Source organism: Protomyctophum parallelum (genome assembly GCF_964188405.1).
Source record: "Protomyctophum parallelum genome assembly, chromosome: 11".
NCBI lineage: Eukaryota > Metazoa > Chordata > Actinopteri > Myctophiformes > Myctophidae > Protomyctophum > Protomyctophum parallelum.
The window spans coordinates 26,184,621-26,205,644 of NC_139707.1; the positions used below are offsets into that span (position 1 = coordinate 26,184,621).

At 40.4% G+C, this 21,024-nt stretch overlaps 2 protein-coding genes across 3 annotated transcripts in view; both read left to right on the forward strand.

The window, feature by feature from the left end:
* Positions 1-1,710: 1,710 nt before the first annotated feature.
* Positions 1,711-14,938, forward strand: LOC310866945 (uncharacterized protein; the record flags this gene model as incomplete). Its single annotated transcript, XM_083776740.1, has 11 exons — positions 1,711-1,821; positions 2,211-2,371; positions 2,925-3,138; positions 3,511-3,611; positions 5,275-5,399; positions 11,305-11,429; positions 11,830-11,990; positions 12,725-12,941; positions 13,676-13,783; positions 14,012-14,145; positions 14,845-14,938. The coding sequence occupies 11 exons, from the start codon at positions 1,711-1,713 to the stop codon at positions 14,936-14,938; spliced, it is 1,551 nt and encodes a 516-aa protein (XP_083632866.1).
* Positions 14,939-17,435: 2,497 nt separating this feature from the next.
* Positions 17,436-21,024, forward strand: part of LOC310866741 (receptor activity-modifying protein 1) — a gene marked incomplete at its 3' end in the record, with an annotated part of 53,690 nt that continues 50,101 nt past the window's right edge. For both annotated transcript variants that reach the window (XM_083776462.1, XM_083776463.1), the window contains exon 1: positions 17,436-17,965. In XM_083776462.1, the coding sequence (XP_083632588.1) occupies positions 17,908-17,965 (58 nt within the window). In that variant the 5' untranslated portion in view covers positions 17,436-17,907. The remainder of the gene's footprint in view (positions 17,966-21,024) is intronic.

Genomic DNA, 21,024 nt, shown 5'->3' on the forward strand with positions numbered 1-21,024 from the left:
ATTTGAATGGTCAATTTCATGAGGGCCTACAGTGCTTCATACTTTTCATTCCAAGGAAAAGCTAATCCAAAAATGTAAATATTATCCCCTCATGCTAGTTGAAACACATTTGAATTGTCCTTGTCCATACTGTACCACACTGGTACAACTCCATGCATGCACATTCTCCAAAACAACTGAAGTTAGGGTCAAAAAAGGCAGATGAACTCCTTACAACTCATTTAGCCATCTACAGTAAGTTTTCTGAAACCAAACAGTCACATGGATTTAGAATATTTATGCCGTCATTAAGCACACAGTGTCACTACACTTTTGGCTGTAGTGAAGGTTTGCATTAAATAATGCTATAATTATCATTGTTTGACGTTTGGCAAACATTGAGCTCACGCTGCTCATGTTGAATGCAACTGAAGCAGAAGCCTCTCTTTCCAGTCACATCATCTTCATAAAATGAAGGTCTGAGAATGTGCTGTGCTGTGCAGTTAATATTCAACTTCTCAGGCAACAGTGCAACTATACTAACTATAACATACTAGTGAGTGACAGGATTGGAAAAGCAGTGGAAACTATACGAATGATACGAATGATATGGAATTTAAAAAATCACACCCGTGTGAACTGAGTGGTGCAGTTCTCTCTCTCTCTCATTAGCAGGCAACAGTGCAGCACTCTCTCTCTCTCTCCGTTTCTGGCACAACAGCGCCCCTACTGGTACTAATAGTCATAGCTACTGGTGCTCACATGCAGTCACATAGGTGCATGGGTGGGTTAACGTCACATAGATAGGCGGACACGGACATTGCTGTTCCTTGGAGTGGTTGCACCACTCAAAATTATTGATGATCAACAGTTGCTAATGTTGCTCTGGAGAGGGAAGTCTGCTTTTCCTTGTGGATAAACCATGCCAATTTGCCATTAGACAAAAAGGGTGTCATTACACTAGTGCTCAATTCAAAGCACCAAGTCAAACTATTATAACATATATATAGCATTAGGCACTGTAGCATATTTAATATTGAAACTTGCTTAAATGTCATATATACAGTATGTAACTGTACATACTGTATATAATTCTTCTCAGAAAGAGACAATGTTAATTCACATTAACTGCATTGGCTCCAAGGCCATGAATATTAAATGTTTGTATTCTTTTAAAATTATGGTTGGATTCACACAGGTGTAGCCTATAGGTCAGATTTGTATTGTAGCACTTTAAAGTTTACAGGCCTTATCTTTACAATGGTGTTTATAAACAGAGATAAAAATAAATAACTTGTAGAATAAATGTGTGTTTCTATTTAGAATCTATAATAAATGCTGTTTTAGGATTATATATTTTTATTTAACTGTTCCTGAGAATGCATGCTTGGTTTCCTTATCTATTCCAGGAAATGATTAACAGATCATACCGTATACTACGAGTATACTACTGGAGAATATTGACTACCCAGTGACCTGCATCACGTAGCAGCGTAGACATAACTGGATCTTGCCTAACCCTGACCCAAACCCTACAAGGAGAAGGCACTTCAGATAGTCGGCCAACAGTTAAATAAGAAGAAGCACAGTGGCAGAAGAGGGACAACAGCATACAGTGCAAGAGAAGTTACATTATAGACGTTTAGAGAAAAAAAAAATGTTTTAACAGGACTAGACAAAATCATCAAGGAAGGAACGAACGGACAGAACAGAACGGAGCAAAACAGTAACATGACCTATCGTCTGTTTGAGGGAAAGCAACATGCTTTGCTTTACCAGAAGTTTCGCTTTGTGCCCCCTGATGAGGTCAAGGACATTATCCTACAATACCTGGACAAGAAGGTATAGTACGGTAGTATGTCATAAACAAAGGGACTATAGACAAATCCACAGAGAGGTGCCCTGTAGGCCAGCTGTATGCACTCAATGCTGCGGTGCACAGTTTGACACAGCAGCATAGCTGCGGAAATCTACAAGCTCACAAGGCACCACGATTGCCATGCATTGTGTATTTGTAGGTCTGCTGTATTTACTATTTGTCGTAGGATAAGTAGCCTATAGACAAATCCGTGCAGGCTGCAAACATAGCTGCAGTGTCACACATTTTTTATGTACAAAACATTGTTTTATACTGTATGTGCAGCTATATGAAAAGTATTATTCTGCACAAAAATAAAAAGGCAAATACTTGGTTCATCACAATGATATTCATATTTTCTACTCCACTTAAGAAAGGACAGCCCCATGTGTTAGCGGTGGACCTGGGCTGTGGAACCGGTCAGAATTCTCGCCTGCTAGCGCCATTCTTTCAGGAAGTAGTGGGTCTGGACATCAGCAAATGCCAACTGGATGAGGCCAGGGCTGTGCCCGGGTATCCCAATATTACATACAGGTATAGGACTGTGTCAGTGTCAGACTGTGTACATGTACAGTATGTGTGTATTTGCCATATAGATCATCCATAATGTGCTTATAGCGAAATGCTTACAGTAAGTGCACCAGGTTTCTGTTATCTCATGCCATGCTTCAGCAAACAGACGGCTGTCGGGTGGAAACTGTTCCTTAGCCTGGTGGTGCTGCTCTTGATACTGCGTGCGGTAGGCCCCTTTGCCCTCTCCGCAGGCGTTGTGAAGGGGTGAACACTTGTGTGGCTGTGCAGTCATACGTGTATAGGGAGTATCTCTGGGGTGCTCCAGTGTTGAGGGTCAGGGGATCAGACAGGCTTGACGGGAAGTCTTGTATCCATTTGTGCATGATTGGGTGTAGCTCTAGATCTCTGAGCTTTGTGTCAAGTTTTTCTGGAACTGTTACATGAATTAATCCAACTTTATTTGTTTCATTCTGGGGTCTGGGGTTTTGTATTAAGCTCATGACAAAAAATCTGAATCTTTATGTCTCTGTGTAGATCCTGGATATAAGTTTGACTCTATTGCCTCCATCTGCAGGGAGGGGACAGCCGAGGTACTACCATTTCCTGACAGTTCTGTAGATTTGCTGACAGCGGCCTCAGCGGCCCACTGGTTTGGCCAGAAGCAGTTCCTGGCTGAAGCCAGTCGGGTTCTAAAGCCTCGAGGCTGCATGGCCTTGCTTGGCTTCAGCACTGATATGAGGCTCCACTATGGGGAGTGTGGAGACAAACTCACTAACATCTACTGTGATGTGGGTTCAATTTAGAATCAAACTCATACTATAATTAAACTATAATGCACTCTAATAGCTCTATTATTAGTTCCATTAGCTTAAAGTACAGCAGTGGGGAAATGTTATTGAGTACATTAGTGAGTACAACAACTTAATGCATGTTCTCTACAGTAAAATATTTCCCCCACCATTTAAAAAATCTAAAATTCTTCAATACTGAAAATCAACATAACACATTATTATTATTATTATTATTATTATTAATTTAAGTTACACTAGTGCTACAATTGATATCATTATTATTATTATTAATAATAATAATAATAATAATAATAATAAAGAACTTGATTAATTAATTAAACATATTGTCTCTATTTTCTACCTGTTTAGGTGAAGGAGTCTTTGGCACCATACACTAACAGCCAGGTAACTGTTAATGACAATAAACTGGAAGAGATGTTCAGTGCAATTCCATTCCCTGACAAAGAGAGGTAACTACCACACTACCAATTACCACACAAATACAAAGAGAGGTAACTACCACACTACCAATTATCACACAAATACAAAGAGAGGTAACTACCACACTACCAATTACCACAAAAATACAAAGAGAGGTAACTACCACACTACCAATTATCACACAAATACAAAGAGAGGTAACTACCACACTACCAATTACCACAAAAATACAAAGAGAGGTAACTACCACACTACCAATTACCACAAAAATACAAAGAGAGGTAACTACCACACTACCAATTATCACACAAATACAAAGAGAGGTAACTACCACACTACCAATTATCACACAAATACAAAGAGAGGTAACTACCACACTACCAATTATCACACAAATACAAAGAGAGGTAACTACCACACTACCAATTATCACACAAATACAAAGAGAGGTAACTACCACACTACCAATTATCACACAAATACAAAGAGAGGTAACTACCACACTACCAATTACCACAAAAATACAAAGAGAGGTAACTACCACACTACCAATTACCACAAAAATACAAAGAGAGGTAACTACCACACTACCAATTATCACACAAATACAAAGAGAGGTAACTACCACACTACCAATTATCACACAAATACAAAGAGAGGTAACTACCACACTACCAATTACCACAAAAATACAAAGAGAGGTAACTACCACACTACCAATTACCACACAAATACAAAGAGAGGTAACTACCACACTACCAATTATCACACAAATACAAAGAGAGGTAACTACCACACTACCAATTACCACACAAATACAAAGAGAGGTAACTACCACACTACCAATTACCACACAAATACAAAGAGAGGTAACTACCACACTACCAATTATCACACAAATACAAAGAGAGGTAACTACCACACTACCAATTACCACAAAAATACAAAGAGAGGTAACTACCACACTACCAATTACCACAAAAATACAAAGAGAGGTAACTACCACACTACCAATTACCACAAAAATACAAAGAGAGGTAACTACCACACTACCAATTACCACACAAATACAAAGAGAGGTAACTACCACACTACCAATTACCACAAAAATACAAAGAGAGGTAACTACCACACTACCAATTACCACAAAAATACAAAGAGAGGTAACTACCACACTACCAATGACCACAAAAATACAAAGAGAGGTAACTACCACACTACCAATTATCACACAAATACAAAGAGAGGTAACTACCACACTACCAATTATCACACAAATACAAAGAGAGGTAACTACCACACTACCAATTACCACACAAATGCAAAGAGAGGTAACTACCACACTACCAATTACCACAAAAATACAAAGAGAGGTAACTACCACACTACCAATTATCACAAAAATACAAAGAGAGGTAACTACCACACTACCAATTACCACACAAATACAAAGAGAGGTAACTACCACACTACCAAAACAAATATAAAGAGAGGTAACCACATTAAATGTGTGTTCACACCGACGTCAAACGAGATACATTATTATGAAACCACTATACTGGTCTATCATTGTACATTCTACTTTACCATCATAATACAAGAACGTACGGTACCTGCTGTAGACATCTCTATGGTGTGCGTGCACGCTCGCGTGTGGGTGGGTGGGTGTGTGTACGTGTGCGTCCCCCTCAGGGTCGAGTCCATCCAGGTGAGCTGTTCCATCTCTGTGAGAGCCCTGGTGGGTTTTATGGAGTCCTGGTCCCTGTTCCAAACCTACAGGAGGCAAGACAACCAGGCAGCTGATGACCTCTCTCACAGTATTCAAGACAGGTCAAACACACACTCACACGTGCACATACACTGTAGTGGTATACAGATGAAATATTACATAACATCCAGGGCGCAGCGCAGCTCCGACCATGCGTGCTGGATCTTAGGCTAAAACGCTTATTTTTACGTAATTGTTTTCACCTCTACCACTGGTCTGGATTTCTCCTTTAACCACATGAATCCTACATACTTAATTAACCATACTAGGTCTGCTCCTTTTCCTCCCTCTACACAAAATTTGCAGACAATAGCTGATCTACAAGCTCACAACATGTCGCATTGTGAGCATGTAGATTGGATATTTTCGCCGAATGTTCTGTTCCCCACAATAGGAATGCTAGGCTTCATATGGTTTATGTAACTCAGAGAACATCCAAATGTAATCAAATGTAACCATAAAGATTACATTTGCACACTCTCAGAGTTACAAATCGATAAATTAATACATACTATATACAAAATACAAATAAATACCAAATAGTATTTTTCTAATTGGAAATAATAATTACTTTTTTCCAGGTTGCTGAGGGAGATGGGAGTAACATGTCCAGACACTGAAATCAAGCTGTTCATGGAGTACTTCTGCATTCTGGCATCAAAACCACATTGGTAAACACTGACATACTGTAGATTGGGTGCTTGTTCACATGTTTCTGTATGTAGCTGTATGTAACCGTTGTCACCCTATTCCTGTTCACGTGTAACTTTTCTATTATTTTCACAGTGTTTTCTTTCTGTCTGTAATTTCACACACTCCAAGTAAATAACTCAATCAATCAACTGACAAAAGATATTTGAATAGACCTGCGGAACAATCCCTATAGTTTATATTCTTAAATGAGAATCATAATAATCTGGATGGCTGTATGGAGCAGCACTGCCTCTGGTGGGACTCAGACTGGCAGCCTAAAGGTAGCATGAATCAGATTTTTTAGTGGTGCAACCACTCCTATAGACAGCTATGTGTGTCCCTGGCTGGTCTGTCTGTCCATCTGTCCGAGCACAAAATAGCGTTTTGTTGGTTTTCACTGTGTCACTGTTGCGCAGCCACACACACACACACACACACACACACACACACACACACACACACACACACACACACACACACACACACACACACACACACACACACACACACACACACACACACACACACACACACACACACACACACACACACACACACACACCTCAAGGATCGATCCTAGCCCCGATTCTATTCACATGTTTTATAAATGATTTTAGCAGTAGAGTTACAAATAGTGCATTACATCTTTACGTGGACGACACTGTCATCTATTCAGTCCCTCAGTTGATCTAGCTTTTCAAAACCTACAATCAGATTTTCACAGAATTCAACAGGCCCTTACTAATCTTAAACTTCTATTAAATCCTGGAAAAACTAAATTCAAGGTCTTTTCTAGAAAACCAAATGCCACCCAAAACATTTTTAACATAACAAATAGAGAGGGGACTCCTATTGAAAGAGTCTCAAACTATAAATATCTGGGCATATGGATAGAGGACAAACTATAATTTAAAACCCACATTTCACAACTCATCACTAAACTGAAACAAAAACTAGCATTCCTCTATCAAAACAAAGCTTGCTTTAATTCAAACAATAGGAAGCAATTGATTCATAGCACAATTTTATCAGTTATCGACTATGGCGATATTATCTACATGCAATCCGTCGTCACTAAAACGACTCGACACAATCTACCACTCTGCCCTTCGGTTTTTAACTGGAGATGGGTTCCTCACCCATCACTGTAGGGTGTATGAAAAGGATGGTTGGCCTTCATTGGCTAAGAGAGAACAGCACTGCACTGTTTTTATCTACGAAGCCTTACTTTAAAAAAAATGCCTACATATCTTAGCAGCCTATTACATTCCAAACCTTCAAAACTGGCCAACATCATACCCGCTCCCAATACCTTATGTTAGAAGTTCCCATTGTGAATTCCGAATTAGGTAAAACAGCCTTTCATTACTATGCACCTCACATGTGGAACTGTCTACAATCAATCTTAAAACTAAATAACTTGAAAGACTTGTAAGGATCCATTAGTTTGAGATCTAGCTGTACTTGTTCACTCTGAATTGTTTCTTATCCTGTAATGTATTTGTGTAGATATTGTGTGTTATGTGTACTGTAATCAGGGCGTTATTGGAAAAGAGAGCTTGCTCTCAACTGACTTCCCTGAATAAATAAAGGTTAAAGAAAGAAAGAAGAACCAACCACTCTAATGCAAGTCAAACAAACTGCACATCAGCAAATCTGCATGCACTCCTGCCCACAGCCCAGTAATAAGACAACGTGGGAAATTGATTTGTCTGAATACTTGGCTTGTGTTAATAATAATAATATCTCAAACTTATATAGCACTTTTCTGACTACCCAAAGACACTTTACATAGGGGCAGAGGAATAGCAACAAAATGTTAGGCATTGTGTTAGCTATACAATGCCTACAAACTAAGTGCACATAATATTAGCTCACAGTTATGTGCTTATGGTGGTGGTGGTGGCTCTTATTAAAATGTCTGCTATTCAGTTCACCCTGAACTGACAAAAGCAGTCATTTAAAATGCATAATTGTGTCTACAAATGTTGTACAGTTTACCCTGCTGGAGGCCTTAAATACATGTTGGGATGTAGCATAACTGAATAATAGATTGTATATGATAATGATTGAGGTCAATACTCTTGTGTCCCTAATTGCTTAGACAATTCACTGCAAGTATGGCTTTTTCCGCAGAACAAGTGAGAATTCATGTGTCATAATGTTACCCCACTATAATAATCAACACTCCAAGGTATAATAGAAAAATATACAATCTTCATTAGCTTTTAGTACAAATAAGGAATTTCAATAAAACTTTGTTTTATTCCAAATTAATTTAAAAATCTGAAGTGAGCAATGGCATACATTATCATTTCCCCAAATGCTACCCAAAAGAACCAGCTTGCTTGTGCTCCACTGTGTTGGCTGTAGCCCCTCTTGGAACCCCCTGGGTTAGCCGCAATTTGCAACTTTTTACAATGGGCTGAATCTAGAGTTGCAACACCCTCCATCCACTTCCTATTCATCTTTTTTGGTTTGTGCTCTGCTTGTCTTAAACAACGTTAAATTCACCAACATTGCAGCTGCAGTCCAAGCTTGAGTACCACAGACGAAAAACAGTCTAGGCCTAAGTCCAAATTTCATTCTGACCCCTCCACGAAAAGGCCTCGTTGTCCTGAACCCTTATCTATCATTTATACATTATGGATCAATAGTGTGGACTGTTTTTCGTCGGTGGCATTCATTATCCTCTTTCAATCTGCCAAGTTTGTTTTTCATAAAAATCCCCCGTAGACATGTTATGAGCTACTTTCTGTCCAAAATATTCCAAGAGTGACATTCCGAGCCGCCATTTTGTATTTTTGCAACGTGCCGTAAAACAAGACGTGAGGGGGAGCACTTGTTTAATAGAATCTTACCTGCGCAGGTAAGACACCCAAAGAAGAGGCCGACACAGTGCGACGCCCCGTCACGCACAGCCTTCTATTAAACAAGCGCTCCCCCTCACGTCTTGTTTTACGGCACGTTGCAAAAATACAAAATGGCGGCTCAGAATGTCACTCTTGGAATATTTTGGACAGAAGATGTCTACGGGGGATTTTTATGAAAAACAAACTTGGCAGATTGAAAGAGGATAATTCAAGCTTGGACTGCAGCTGCAATGTTGGTGAGTTTAACGTCGTTTAAGACAAGCAGATCACAAACCAAAAAAGATGAATAGGAAGTGGATGGAGGGTGTTGCAACTCTAGATTCAGCCATTGTAAAAATATCTAGAGTTGCAAATTGCGGCTACCCCTGGGTCAGCCCAATCCGAACCGAACCGGGCTGACCCGTAGGGTCCCTGTGCGGTGATGTGTTTTCGTATGGAAATGTTGGAACGCAGACAAATACCTTCGGTAACGTGGTTTCTGCGCTGTTTGAGGGCTTTTGTTCGTTTCAGTTATTCTGAATGTGTGAACTATAAGTACCTATAAATACCGTTGCGAATTCTCCTGTGCCGCGGAAGCCGTTAACTATTTGTTTGACCGATTTGGTCGCTTTGATTCTTCTTTTTTGTACTGCCTCCAGCTGTGCGGTTGGCTTGTGCGTCCCTACGTCCCTGCCTCTGATCTGCTCTGTCATAGCTATAGCCACTAGCTATCAAAGCGACCAAATCGGTCAAACAAAGATACAAAAATATATACAAATACAAAAATACTAACGGCTTCCGTTACAGGAGAATTCGCAGCGGTATTTATAGGTACTTATAGTTCACACATTCAGAATAACTGAAACAAACAGAAGCCCTCAAACGGCGCAGAAACGACGTATTTATGTTTATTTATGTCCGCGTACCTGGTGGCAGGGTAGAGGTGGAATAGGACCCCATGGCTACTGGGTCTCGAAAATGTCAGAAACTTCAGTACCATTGGGTTCTGACTTGTGGGGCTATGTTGGCTGCAGAGGTGAATCAAATTGGTGAAATTACACTAGAACACTTGACCTTTTAGGGGCAGCGGTGGCAAGATGGTTTGACAAACAAACAAACAACAGATAGAAATGTGGTCAAACCAGCTGCAGCTCCGCACTCTACTTATCACCTAGCTCTGGTCCATAGCTCTAATGCGTTGTGCATTAGAGCTATGGACCAGAGCTACTTATCACCATAAGTCTAAATCCAGGAGTCCAAACCGCATGCTCACTTGCAGTAGCCTGCAGCCAGCTGATTTGTGCCATGATACTCAAACTACAAACGTTATCAAGAAAAAGGAACAGCGGTCAAACCTAGGCCGCTCACTCCACATGACCCATGTGACTGGTTGCATGCAGTGACTTACTTGGTTCACAATTGCCATACTTTCTCAACTGCATCTGTACAATCCCATATCCAGTTTGCATGCACAATCCCTGAAGAGACAACACCCCTCTCTCAAACACATGCATGAATGGTACACCACTTTCAAGTTGGCATTCAAACAAACCTCCTCACAACAGTATGGTGTTGTGTTGTGAGGACCCACAGATTGGCAATCTCCTGCCTGCCTGTTCAGAAAGGCCTTAAATACATGTGTATTTATGACTCACATTTATCTCTGCTTCCCTCTAGGGGCTAGACAGTAACAAAGCTTGTTAAAACATCATTGCTCTTGCATGGGCAAAAGACAGACTAGGCCTATACATTTACAGAGGTTTGCATATATAGTTTCCTATGTTGTTTTATGTTATAGTAGGCTACTGTAGTACAGACACGTACAAGTGATTCTTTCCAATTTCAGAACACAGAATCAGAGTGAGCTTTCCATTCATTAAACGCACAATAGGCCACTCTGCTGGCCCTTTCACATAACCTCCCCCTCCAGGCTGATCTCTCATTAACAGGCACACTGTGCCCCACTGCCCCTGTTTTTGGGGGGATCTAGTGGAGAGAGAGAGAGAGAGAGAGAGAGAGAGAGAGAGAGAGAGAGAGAGAGAGAGAGAGAGAGAGAGAGGCTCAAAGAGAGTGCAAATCCCTTTCACAGTAATCCTCTTCACAGTGTTTCATGGAATGCCTCAGAATCAGCGGAAAGGAGGAGAGTGTTTTACAATACACAAATAAGGTGTTTACATCTAAACATTATGTCTAGTCTAATAGTGTAAGGACCAGACTAGAGTCTATAGGAAAGCTTATTGTTAATATGTAATAAAATCAAGTTGACCTTATTTTAGTTTAATTTCACTTAACTCGTTTTAAGGGGGGGAAAGCTATAGAACTGTGCTTGGTTCCAAACCTGCCGAGGCTGAATCACAAATTGAGCAGACCGACACAGCGAAGTCACTGACCATCAAGTTGCAACACCAGTGGCATCAACCTCCATGGCTCATCGTCTGTTTGAAGGCAAGGGCCATGCTGCTTCCTACTGGAAGTACAGGATCTGTCCATCAGAGCAGCTCATTCAACAGCTGCTGGACTTCCTGGATAGACAGGTAAGCAAAATACTCAAATCCATTTTATCACCTTCAAATTCAGCACAAATGACTAGGCGTAAAGTTAAATGGAGTATTATAAATCAAATAAAAGTCTAAATAACAAACTGTATGAATGTTTTAGAAGCTTTATTACTACTCAATGTGTTACTTGTGTAATCGTGTTACCCACAACATTAATCATAATATAATATGTATTTTTATTTAATATCCCGTGCATGACCCCATTTCATTGTGTCCCCACTGCCCCTACATGTTGCTGTTTCAACTTATTACTGTACCATCCAAAGGGTTTGTTTGTGGGACATTATCCATAATGTCCCACAAGTTATTCAGTCATTAAGTTACAATGGTAGTTAATTTAATTGCTTGTGGGTTGATTTTATCTGTGCTTTCTCAGAAAGGTCGAACTTTTGATCTGGCTGTGGATGTGGGCTGTGGTTCAGGGCAGGGCACCACACTTCTTGCCAATCACTTTGCAGCTGTGCTGGGGACCGACGTGAGTCCTGCCCAAATAGAAGTGGCTTTGGAGCACACCAGCGCCCCAAACATCACATATAAGTAAGCATGCATAAGGGTTACTGTATATAATGGCCAGGTACTTATTGTATGAGCATACAGTACCTATTTACACACACCTCGACAGCGGGTGCAGGGCCAATAAGGCAATACCACCTCACTTCCTGTAGCTGTAGCCTACTTTTATAGCTGTTCCTGTTCCTCACTTCCTGGAACTATTGCTAACATGCTTTTTACCAACAGCTTCCCCTATGAGCAAACCTTGTCAACAGAAAATGAATGACAACTACACAAAACAAAACTTTTTTATCAAACTATACACTTACATTTAGGGGTTAAATATTCAAACATATTTTAAAGGGTAAGACCACTTTTATAGAGGTTTGGGTTGTATCGTTACCTTGCCATGATGTAACTCCAAATGTGGACAAGAAATAAAATTGATAATTAACAATTACAATTACAATGAGCCTCTTCTGTTTTGGTATGACGGAAGTTGAGCATGATGTAACTGCAAATGTGGAGAAGAAATAAAAAATAATTGCTCCAGTGATTAGAAATTGATAATTAACATTTACAATGAACATGCTATCCTTCATAGACAATGAACTGCACAGAATTAGTTAATACTGTATGCGTGCGTTGTGTGAGTGCGTGCGTGTGTGCGTGCGTGCAAGTGTGTGAGTGGGCATGTGTACAAACGTGTGTGCAAATCTTTGGTTATTTTCTTAAAGGTTTGCCCCATACTCTGCTCTGACCTTGCTCTGACCTTTCAGACAGTGTGTAGCTGAGGACCTGCCATTGGGTGACAGCTCTGTGGATCTAGTAACAGCCATGTCAGCCTTCCACTGGTTTGACCGGCCACGTTTCCTTCAAGAGGCCCATCGGGTCCTGAAGCCTGGCGGCTGTGTAGCTTTGCTTAACTACACCATGGATATGGAGCTGAGTTACCCAGAGTGCTGCTCAACCAAACTCAACCAAGTCTGCAAAGAGGTATAATACAATATAAATGTACGTGAATAGCACTTTTAAAAAACAAGTTTAGAAGGTGCTTCACATATATAAAAACTACAAATATCCTACGCAAGACAGTCAAGAAATAAGAATTCATAGAAGAGATGAAACAAAACAAAATAGAAAAGAGGAAAAACTCTACTTAAAGGCCATTAGGCCATTTATAAAAAGATAAATCATGTTTTCAAAAGAGGACACTAAGGTAGATTTTTAGTTTATTCCACAAATGTGGAGTTCAAATGACCAACTGCCTTCTGCAAGAAGCTTTGCCCACCAGGGGACCGAGAGCAACAGATTGTCTGCAGATCTAAGAATACAGGGAGGGTTGCGAAGTTCAGGAATGTAAGGGGCAAGGGTCATTCAGTGATTTAAAAGCAAACAATACAAATTCAGAGCGCAGCGGGTAACCTGTGCCTTGAGAAACATAAATATTCAGTAAATGTGGTCGTATTTTCTAGTTCTTGCTGGAGGGAGTTGGAGGGAGCTGACGAAGGCATGAATGAGCATTTCTGCATCGCTGAATTAAATACATTATTTTGACATTATTCCTACATTTTGTTAAATTTGTTAGTACATAGTACTAACAGTACATAGTACTAACAAATTAAACAATTATGCCTGTTAAAGTATACTCATTAAATGCTCAACTACAGAGGTGTAAAACCAACCTTGCTAGAGCCAAACTGACTGTTTCTTTATGTTGTTTTCCTCAGTTTTATGATGCCCTGAGACCATACCGCAGTCCCCACCTTGGTCCTAGCTCTATTGAGCTCTATCGAGAGGCATATGACTCCCTCCCTTACCCTGAGAAGGAGTGGTTAGTGAAAACATGGTCTTAATCTTTTTCACACACATTCACATACTGTAAATTCATTATTTACTGATCTAACGGTGTTCTTTTGCCTTGTCCTGTCAAACATTGCTCTCCGGGACTTTTTGTTTTAAAAGGGTGAGGTTCTAGTTTTTTCATCACGAGCATTCTTGCAAACAGAAATGGGTTATACTTGTGTGTGTGTGTGTGTGTGTGTGTGTGTGTGTTTTTCAGGCAGGAGTGTACATGGGTGAAGAGGTCCATGCCTCTGTTGAGCTATATACGGATGATAGAATCTTTCTCTAGCTACCAGGCTCTGCAGAGAAAAGACCCACAGGAGGCCTGCAGGCTGTCCATGGACATCACTCAGAGGTTATACTGTACTGTATATATAGGTTTTCAAACTATTTCATGTCAAGGACCCTCAAATGTATGTATTTGGCCACAGACCCCCATCTGAATAAGATTGTATATAGGGACCCTTAAAATAGGGCTTAAGCTGAGAATTTTTCAGGCTATTAGATGTTTAAAATCTGTCTAAATTAAACCGGGTTATAACCGGTCCAAAAGTGAAGGTTTTTAGCGGTCTAGGTCTAAAATATAAACAGTCTTATAAGCGCTTAAAAAACAGCTAAAATATAGACGGTCTATAATATATAGGCTAGATGTTTAAAAAACACCGAATCAACGTCTAAGCTAAGCCTAGACCACTAAAACATATTCACTTTTAGGATATCTATAGCCGACTATTACAGTACTCTTCCACATTTTTCTGCTGACCCCCTGGAACCCCCTCAAGGATCTACTTGGAGAACCACTGGTATATAGAACACATGTGCGTGCTTACTTGCACACTGTTTCTACATTGTTTGTACATTTTGTATAGGCTGCATTACTCTGTGTGAAAATAATTAATTGATTATTAATAATTAATAATAATATTTTGACAAATCCTGGACTCACAGCATGCCTCATATTATTTTCTACAAATGTTTTCATAAAGACCCTCTTACCCAAGATCTTGTAAAGGAAACAAGTAAAGGACTCATGGTCACGTCTGTCTTTCCGCAGGTTATTGTCAGTCATGGGGGTGACATCTTCAGACACAGAGGTGGTGGTGGGAGTGAGATATTACTATCTTCTAGCCTGCAAGCCAAAGGAGTAACGAGTTCTGCAAACTCTCGGACATAGTTTGCGATAATACATTTAGATATTTTTGTGTTTGGGCCCTATTTGTAACATGACTCCGCCAGATTGCGGTATAGTATTGGCTCAGGGATAGAGTGGCTGGATGGTAACCACAAGGTCGCCAGTTGTCGAAGTGTCCTTGAGCAAGACACTGAACCCCTAATTGCCCCTGATGTGCATGGTTTCCGCCGCCATCGGTGTTTGAATGTGTGGGTGAATGTAATGCACAATATATGTAAAGCGCCGTTGGATAAATGCGCTATATAAATGCACCATTTACCATTGAGTTCACAAGTTCCCCCCTCCTGCCTGATCGGAGTAGGCCTACATTGTCTCTGCCCGAGAGGGACCAGATGGGAGCAGGAGGAGGAACTCACCGCTGCTGCCATCTGGCGGAGTCAGGTTACCCTATTTGGGGGCCTTTTCGATATATAACAATCTAACTAAATGTGCTGCATTGAAAAGTAACATTCAGTATGTGTTGCCTGAAACTGCCTGAATGTGGCCTTTGATGGTGTCAGTATATTTCCAGATGTATAGTAAAGTTAACTGAGAGTCAGACCTGCATGGTTCTCACCACTCACCACTAGGGGCCAGTCTTTAATAATATATCAGAAGCATTCTGCAAGTATATCCTCTACCTTGCTGCCATATAATTTAATGTAGGTCTTACATTACAACTCCAGCTTGGCTCTACAATATTTGCACTGTACATTTGATACTAATGATAACTATGATGTATAAGCAGGTATAGTAGGCCTACTTTTTCTTACACTTCAGTCTTATTATTAGTTGCTTAACTCTGTTTTATAATTACATTTTGTTAATTATTTGGGATGCATTTATAATACCAATTAAATCTATTCTGTGCCACAACTGATTTAGTAGCCTACTACATTATTCAGAAATAATCAAGTGATATAAAAGTTTGCAAAAAGGTGTGTGTTTTGGCACCTACAGTATACAAGGTTATAAGCAGTTTAGACATCGCATTAGACATGGGTTGCAATAAGCTTCTGAACATTTATTCCATTGCTAGCTTTTTTTTAATCTATTATGTTGTATGAATCAATCTTAGACTGAGACTAATTTTTTTTTATATAGTTGACTAAGAATATTAAGACTAAACAATTTCAGAAGACTAAATAGGACTAAGACTAAATGGTGTGTTATTCTTTTCTGGCAAAAATAACATTGCATATAACATAACATTTGATATTTAGTCCACTAAGACTAGACTAAGACAAAAACTATTACAGAAGACTAAATAGGACTATAAGACTAAATGGTGTGTTATTCAAAAGACTAAGCTATAGACTACATCGAAATCTGCTGACCAAATTAACACTATATGGCTACAGAGTACAGACAGTGTCATTTTTATATGAAACAAAAGAGGCTGTAGATCCGCATTTACACACTAGAGAGCGCTATCTGACAGCTCTGATCCAGCCTATATGTTTTCCATTAACGCCAATTTCCAATACGCACCACTTTTTGTCTAAATTATGTTTTAAATGTTCTGCATTATGTCATGAAACCAAATCACTTGTATTATGAACACTTACTGTTCATAATGTTCAGCTTGGATGATCCCTGTCGTTTAGTATCATGTTGGCATTGAGATGGTGAGATGAGCTCATTTCAGGAGAGGATACTATAGGATTTGGCTATATCCACATTAAGCAACTTGTATTGCATCATTAAATAACACTTGCCAAATTCAAACATGGGTGATATTAATGAAACCCACACAGCTGCCTGGGTAATGGCAGACTGCTGGACGAGTGCTGGCGCTTTGGCATGGAATGTCAGAACAGGTCAGCTCCATTATATGGAGATCTAAGGGTGGCAGCGGGGGCAGTGTCTTCAGTGTACAGGGTTTGATGAGGGCCCAGCTAGGGCCGGGCCTTCATTTCCGGTCCTGTAGAGAACTTTCGCCGGCTGCCAGGCACGGCTGCACTAATAACTTTGGGACGGGCCCGTCTAGAGTTTGAATGGACAGGTATCAGTCAAAAGGGAGACATCGAAGAGGAAGGATGGATAGGGAAGGATCAACATATAGTTCATGGCCGGCTATATGCAGAGTGATGATCCAGTCTTCTCCATTTATGGTTATCCAGGGTTTGATGAAGATGCAGTCAGTGTCATGATCTTCATATATGGAGATGACCATAGCGTGTCATTATGAGGCGTGATGGACTGACGACCATATATGGTGGTGTGATGTGTCACGAGGCGTGTAATAGACTGACAACCATATATGGAAGTGTGTGATGTCACGAGGCGTAATGGACTGGACCAATAATGATAATAATAATAAGGGTAGCCTAATAATAATACAGCCTCCTCCTTTATGCATCCTCTATCTCCTCCCAGAACTATAAGTGAAGGCTATAATGCTCCATGTGGCACAGCTCACACCCACTATAGTCTACTGTCGTCCCTCCATGCTCTGGTCCCTCCCAGCCAGCCAGGTCCCAACGGGCTCGTGTAGCGTTCACGACCGATCCACTGATCAGCTGTCTGAGCCGCGGCTGGTGCGTCCCGCATGGTGTGCAGTGGAGTTTGGAACTTGAAGGGAGAAAAGCTGTCCTGCTGGGAGCCGCAAAGTTCGTTTAATTACCGGGGCTATTCGGAATCAGCAAGAGTTTGATTTTCGTTGACAAGAGCGGACTATAAAAGCGACGATCGAACCTTCTTCTTGTGCCAACGTCTTCCCCGCGCAATTTGCGCATGATAGTGAGTGACACTGACGACAATAAATTGACCATGCTGTATCCTCATACACGGATGTTTTGTTATAGTTCGTGACATGTTGGCAAACCGTTTGTCACTAATGAGCCTGCCATGTGAGAATACAGCAGCCTAAACTACTTCTGCTCCTGTCATTTGGCTTCTTTTGTTGAAACTTCAGTCATCAATGGATAATTAGTCCATGAGAGGATGGAAACACAGAGCGACGCAGCAGTTCACAGACATGTTCTCCTCTGGACACTTATAGGTGAGTTCTCTCTCTCACAATTAGCCTACCAGCATGAAGCCGGCTTGGAATTCAAGTTGGTTCTTGAATGGAGCCATGTTGTTTGTTTGTTTATTTTGCTTGTAGAGCTGGTCCTTTTTAATATCATGGACCCCCAAACTAAGTGTTTGGGCTCGGATCCCCACCGTTTTTTTAGGGGGCCAGCAGGTTTAATGTTTGTCTTTAGTCCAATGTTTGTTTTGTAAACGCCATTGACAATGAATGGAAAATTTACATCATAATGTGCCATTTACGTCGTATTGTCTCTTTATTGTTAATGGCGTTTAATGTTTGTGTTTGCACCGTTTGTTTTGCATCACCATTACATCACCTAATCAACGTGAGTTAGACTTTAATATATTAGCGCCCCTCACTTCACACAGGTGTGATTTGTTTTAGTTTTTTTTTTAATACCAGGGACCCCAATTCAAGATTTGCTGTCATAATATAATAATATATATAATAATATTATTAGCACATATTTTACATTTATTGGTAATATATTTTTTAAATATAGGGGTCAGGTGTGCAGACAAAAGACAGTGTAGTAGACAACCTAGACATTAAAATGACCTCAGACATATTTTAAAGTGAAATGTCCATTTAATGTTTAGTAGCCTACTGTATGTATATAAGCTCTCTAGTGCACGTCACGTCTCATAGGCTACAAGTAACCTACTTTATTAGTCAGAAATAACAGTACAGTCAAACACTCTAAAAAGTGGCATGAATAACAGAATAGGTCTTAAAAAGGTGTGCTAAAGATTTAAAAAACCTAGCCAAATAACTACAAGGCACTATTCACAGTTAAGGAAGTTGACTTTCGATTAGAATTGCCTTTTTGTATTTATCAGTAGGCTACTTTAATGCTGCATAGTACAAATACAGTGTTCATCTAAAGAGTCTTCTTTATTTCGTGTGTCATCATCATGTGCAGCTCAGCAGCATGAGCATACAGCCATGCCCTCATCTCAGGTTCCACTCCGAGGGTGGTTTCAGAGAGTGTACAAATGGAACTAAATGGATGTTCCATGCTATGGCATGCTAACACTTTATTTAAGGGAATTATCTCCCCAAGGATAGTGGATAGGATTAGACTACTATCAAATTGAATTATCGTGTATTGGGCTATAGTGAACTAGAGTCTAGCATATATAGACTAATTATTGGCATAGTTTGGGGCGTGAATAGATTGGAATGCCGTCCAGACAGAATATTAATGTTAAAGTGGTACATGTAGGAACAGAGTGAAGTTTAACCTCTGTGCAGTGTGCCCCATGTGCCAGTCATTCAATTTGCTTCATTATTTATTACCAACCATTAATACAAAAGGCATGAACTGATTAGACGTTGTGTTGTATTCATTTCATGGATCATGGATCATGACTGTAGTCAGGACTTTCTTTCCAGCTAGCACTCATGCAAGAACTCTGAAATTGACTCCTTTAAAGACCTACTGTAACAAACTCATCTTCAAGTATGTACATGTTTTGTAGTTGGTTAGAAGTACGTTAAACACTTAAGAGCCGTCGTCCCTGTTTTTAACTGTTTAGACGAACATTTTTTTGTAAGTATTTGGAAAATAGCAGATCTACAAAGCTTTCAAGTTGCAATGCATCACTGTGCAAGTTTGTAGATTGTATTCGCTATTCATTGTTGCGACCGAAGGTCGCAGTTAACTATATGGAATCATGCATTTCGGTCAGCAACTCTACATCTGACCTCAAACATCAAACCCTGACATTCCATATGTTGATCCTTCCCCATCCATCCTTACTCTTCAATGTCTCCCTTTTGACTGATACCTGTCCATTCAAACTGTAGACAGGCTTGCCCCAAAGGTATTGGTGCAGCCGTGTCCAGCAGCCGGCGAAAACTAGAGTTCTAATTAAGATCTTACCCCTCATGCCAAAGCACCAGCGCTTGCCCATGCAGTCTGCTGTCACCCAGGCGGATATGTTGATCTGACCCCCATTCCAAAGCTCCAGCGCTCGCCCAGCAGTCTGCTGTCACCCAGGCGGATGCATGCGCCGTGCACACGACCTCGCCCTTTAGGACGCCCTCAGGTGTCTTACTGCATATTATTAAGTGTATGTGGTTAAGATTGGTAATCAGAAGGTCACCAGGTCACCTCCTGGTCCACCCACATCAAAGTTTCCCCCACAAGCTCTCATTATTGCCATCTGAGCACTGTGAGCAGCCATCAGTTGGGGAAAGCTGAACAGGTTGCGGAAAAGGTTACCCTCCCCATCACACTGTTATGCCATATGATGCATTCTGACAGCTGATTTTGGCAGTCTTTTAAAAATGTAACCATCTTCTCTGGCCTTTCTTCATTGTTTCCTGTTACAAAGACTATGTGGGTGTTACAGAAAAAGAAAATGACTCATCAACAGCAGGTACTCATCTCATTACAATTTCACTACCCCCTCTCTCCTGCATCAGAATTTTAAAAACATTTTCTTTTTTTTGTCACTGTATCATATTCATTTGAGCCGGTAACAAGTTGTGAGCGAACATTTAGTTAGATTAGAAGAGTCTGACAACTGTGTCATGATGTTAATGTTCTCTTCCATGATTTGGAGACAATGGCGAAACTGCCTCTACACAGGCTGTGAGCATATACAGTATGTATATATATATATATATATATATATATATATATATATACACATACTGTGTACTTCAATTGTCTTGTATTGTATTATGAATGCTGCAGTGCGGGTCCTTGCATCCAAGACAAATTTCTCCTTCGGGAGACAAAATAAAGAAACCTTGACCGTGACTTGTAGCTGCTCCAAATCGACTCACAACGCGTTTTTGCATAGTTTCATCTGCCCGTCTGAACGCACCATTAGTGTAGCACCTGGGTGCAGTACAGGCCATTGATGATGTCATTGGTAGGCAGAAACAGAAACCTGAGACACAGAATGAGTAGACAGAAATTGTGTCGTCTTATAATAAGCATAACTTACTTACTTACTTAATCCTCTTTGTGCTGGATAGCACATAAGGTCTTCACCAACGAACGCCAATGCTGT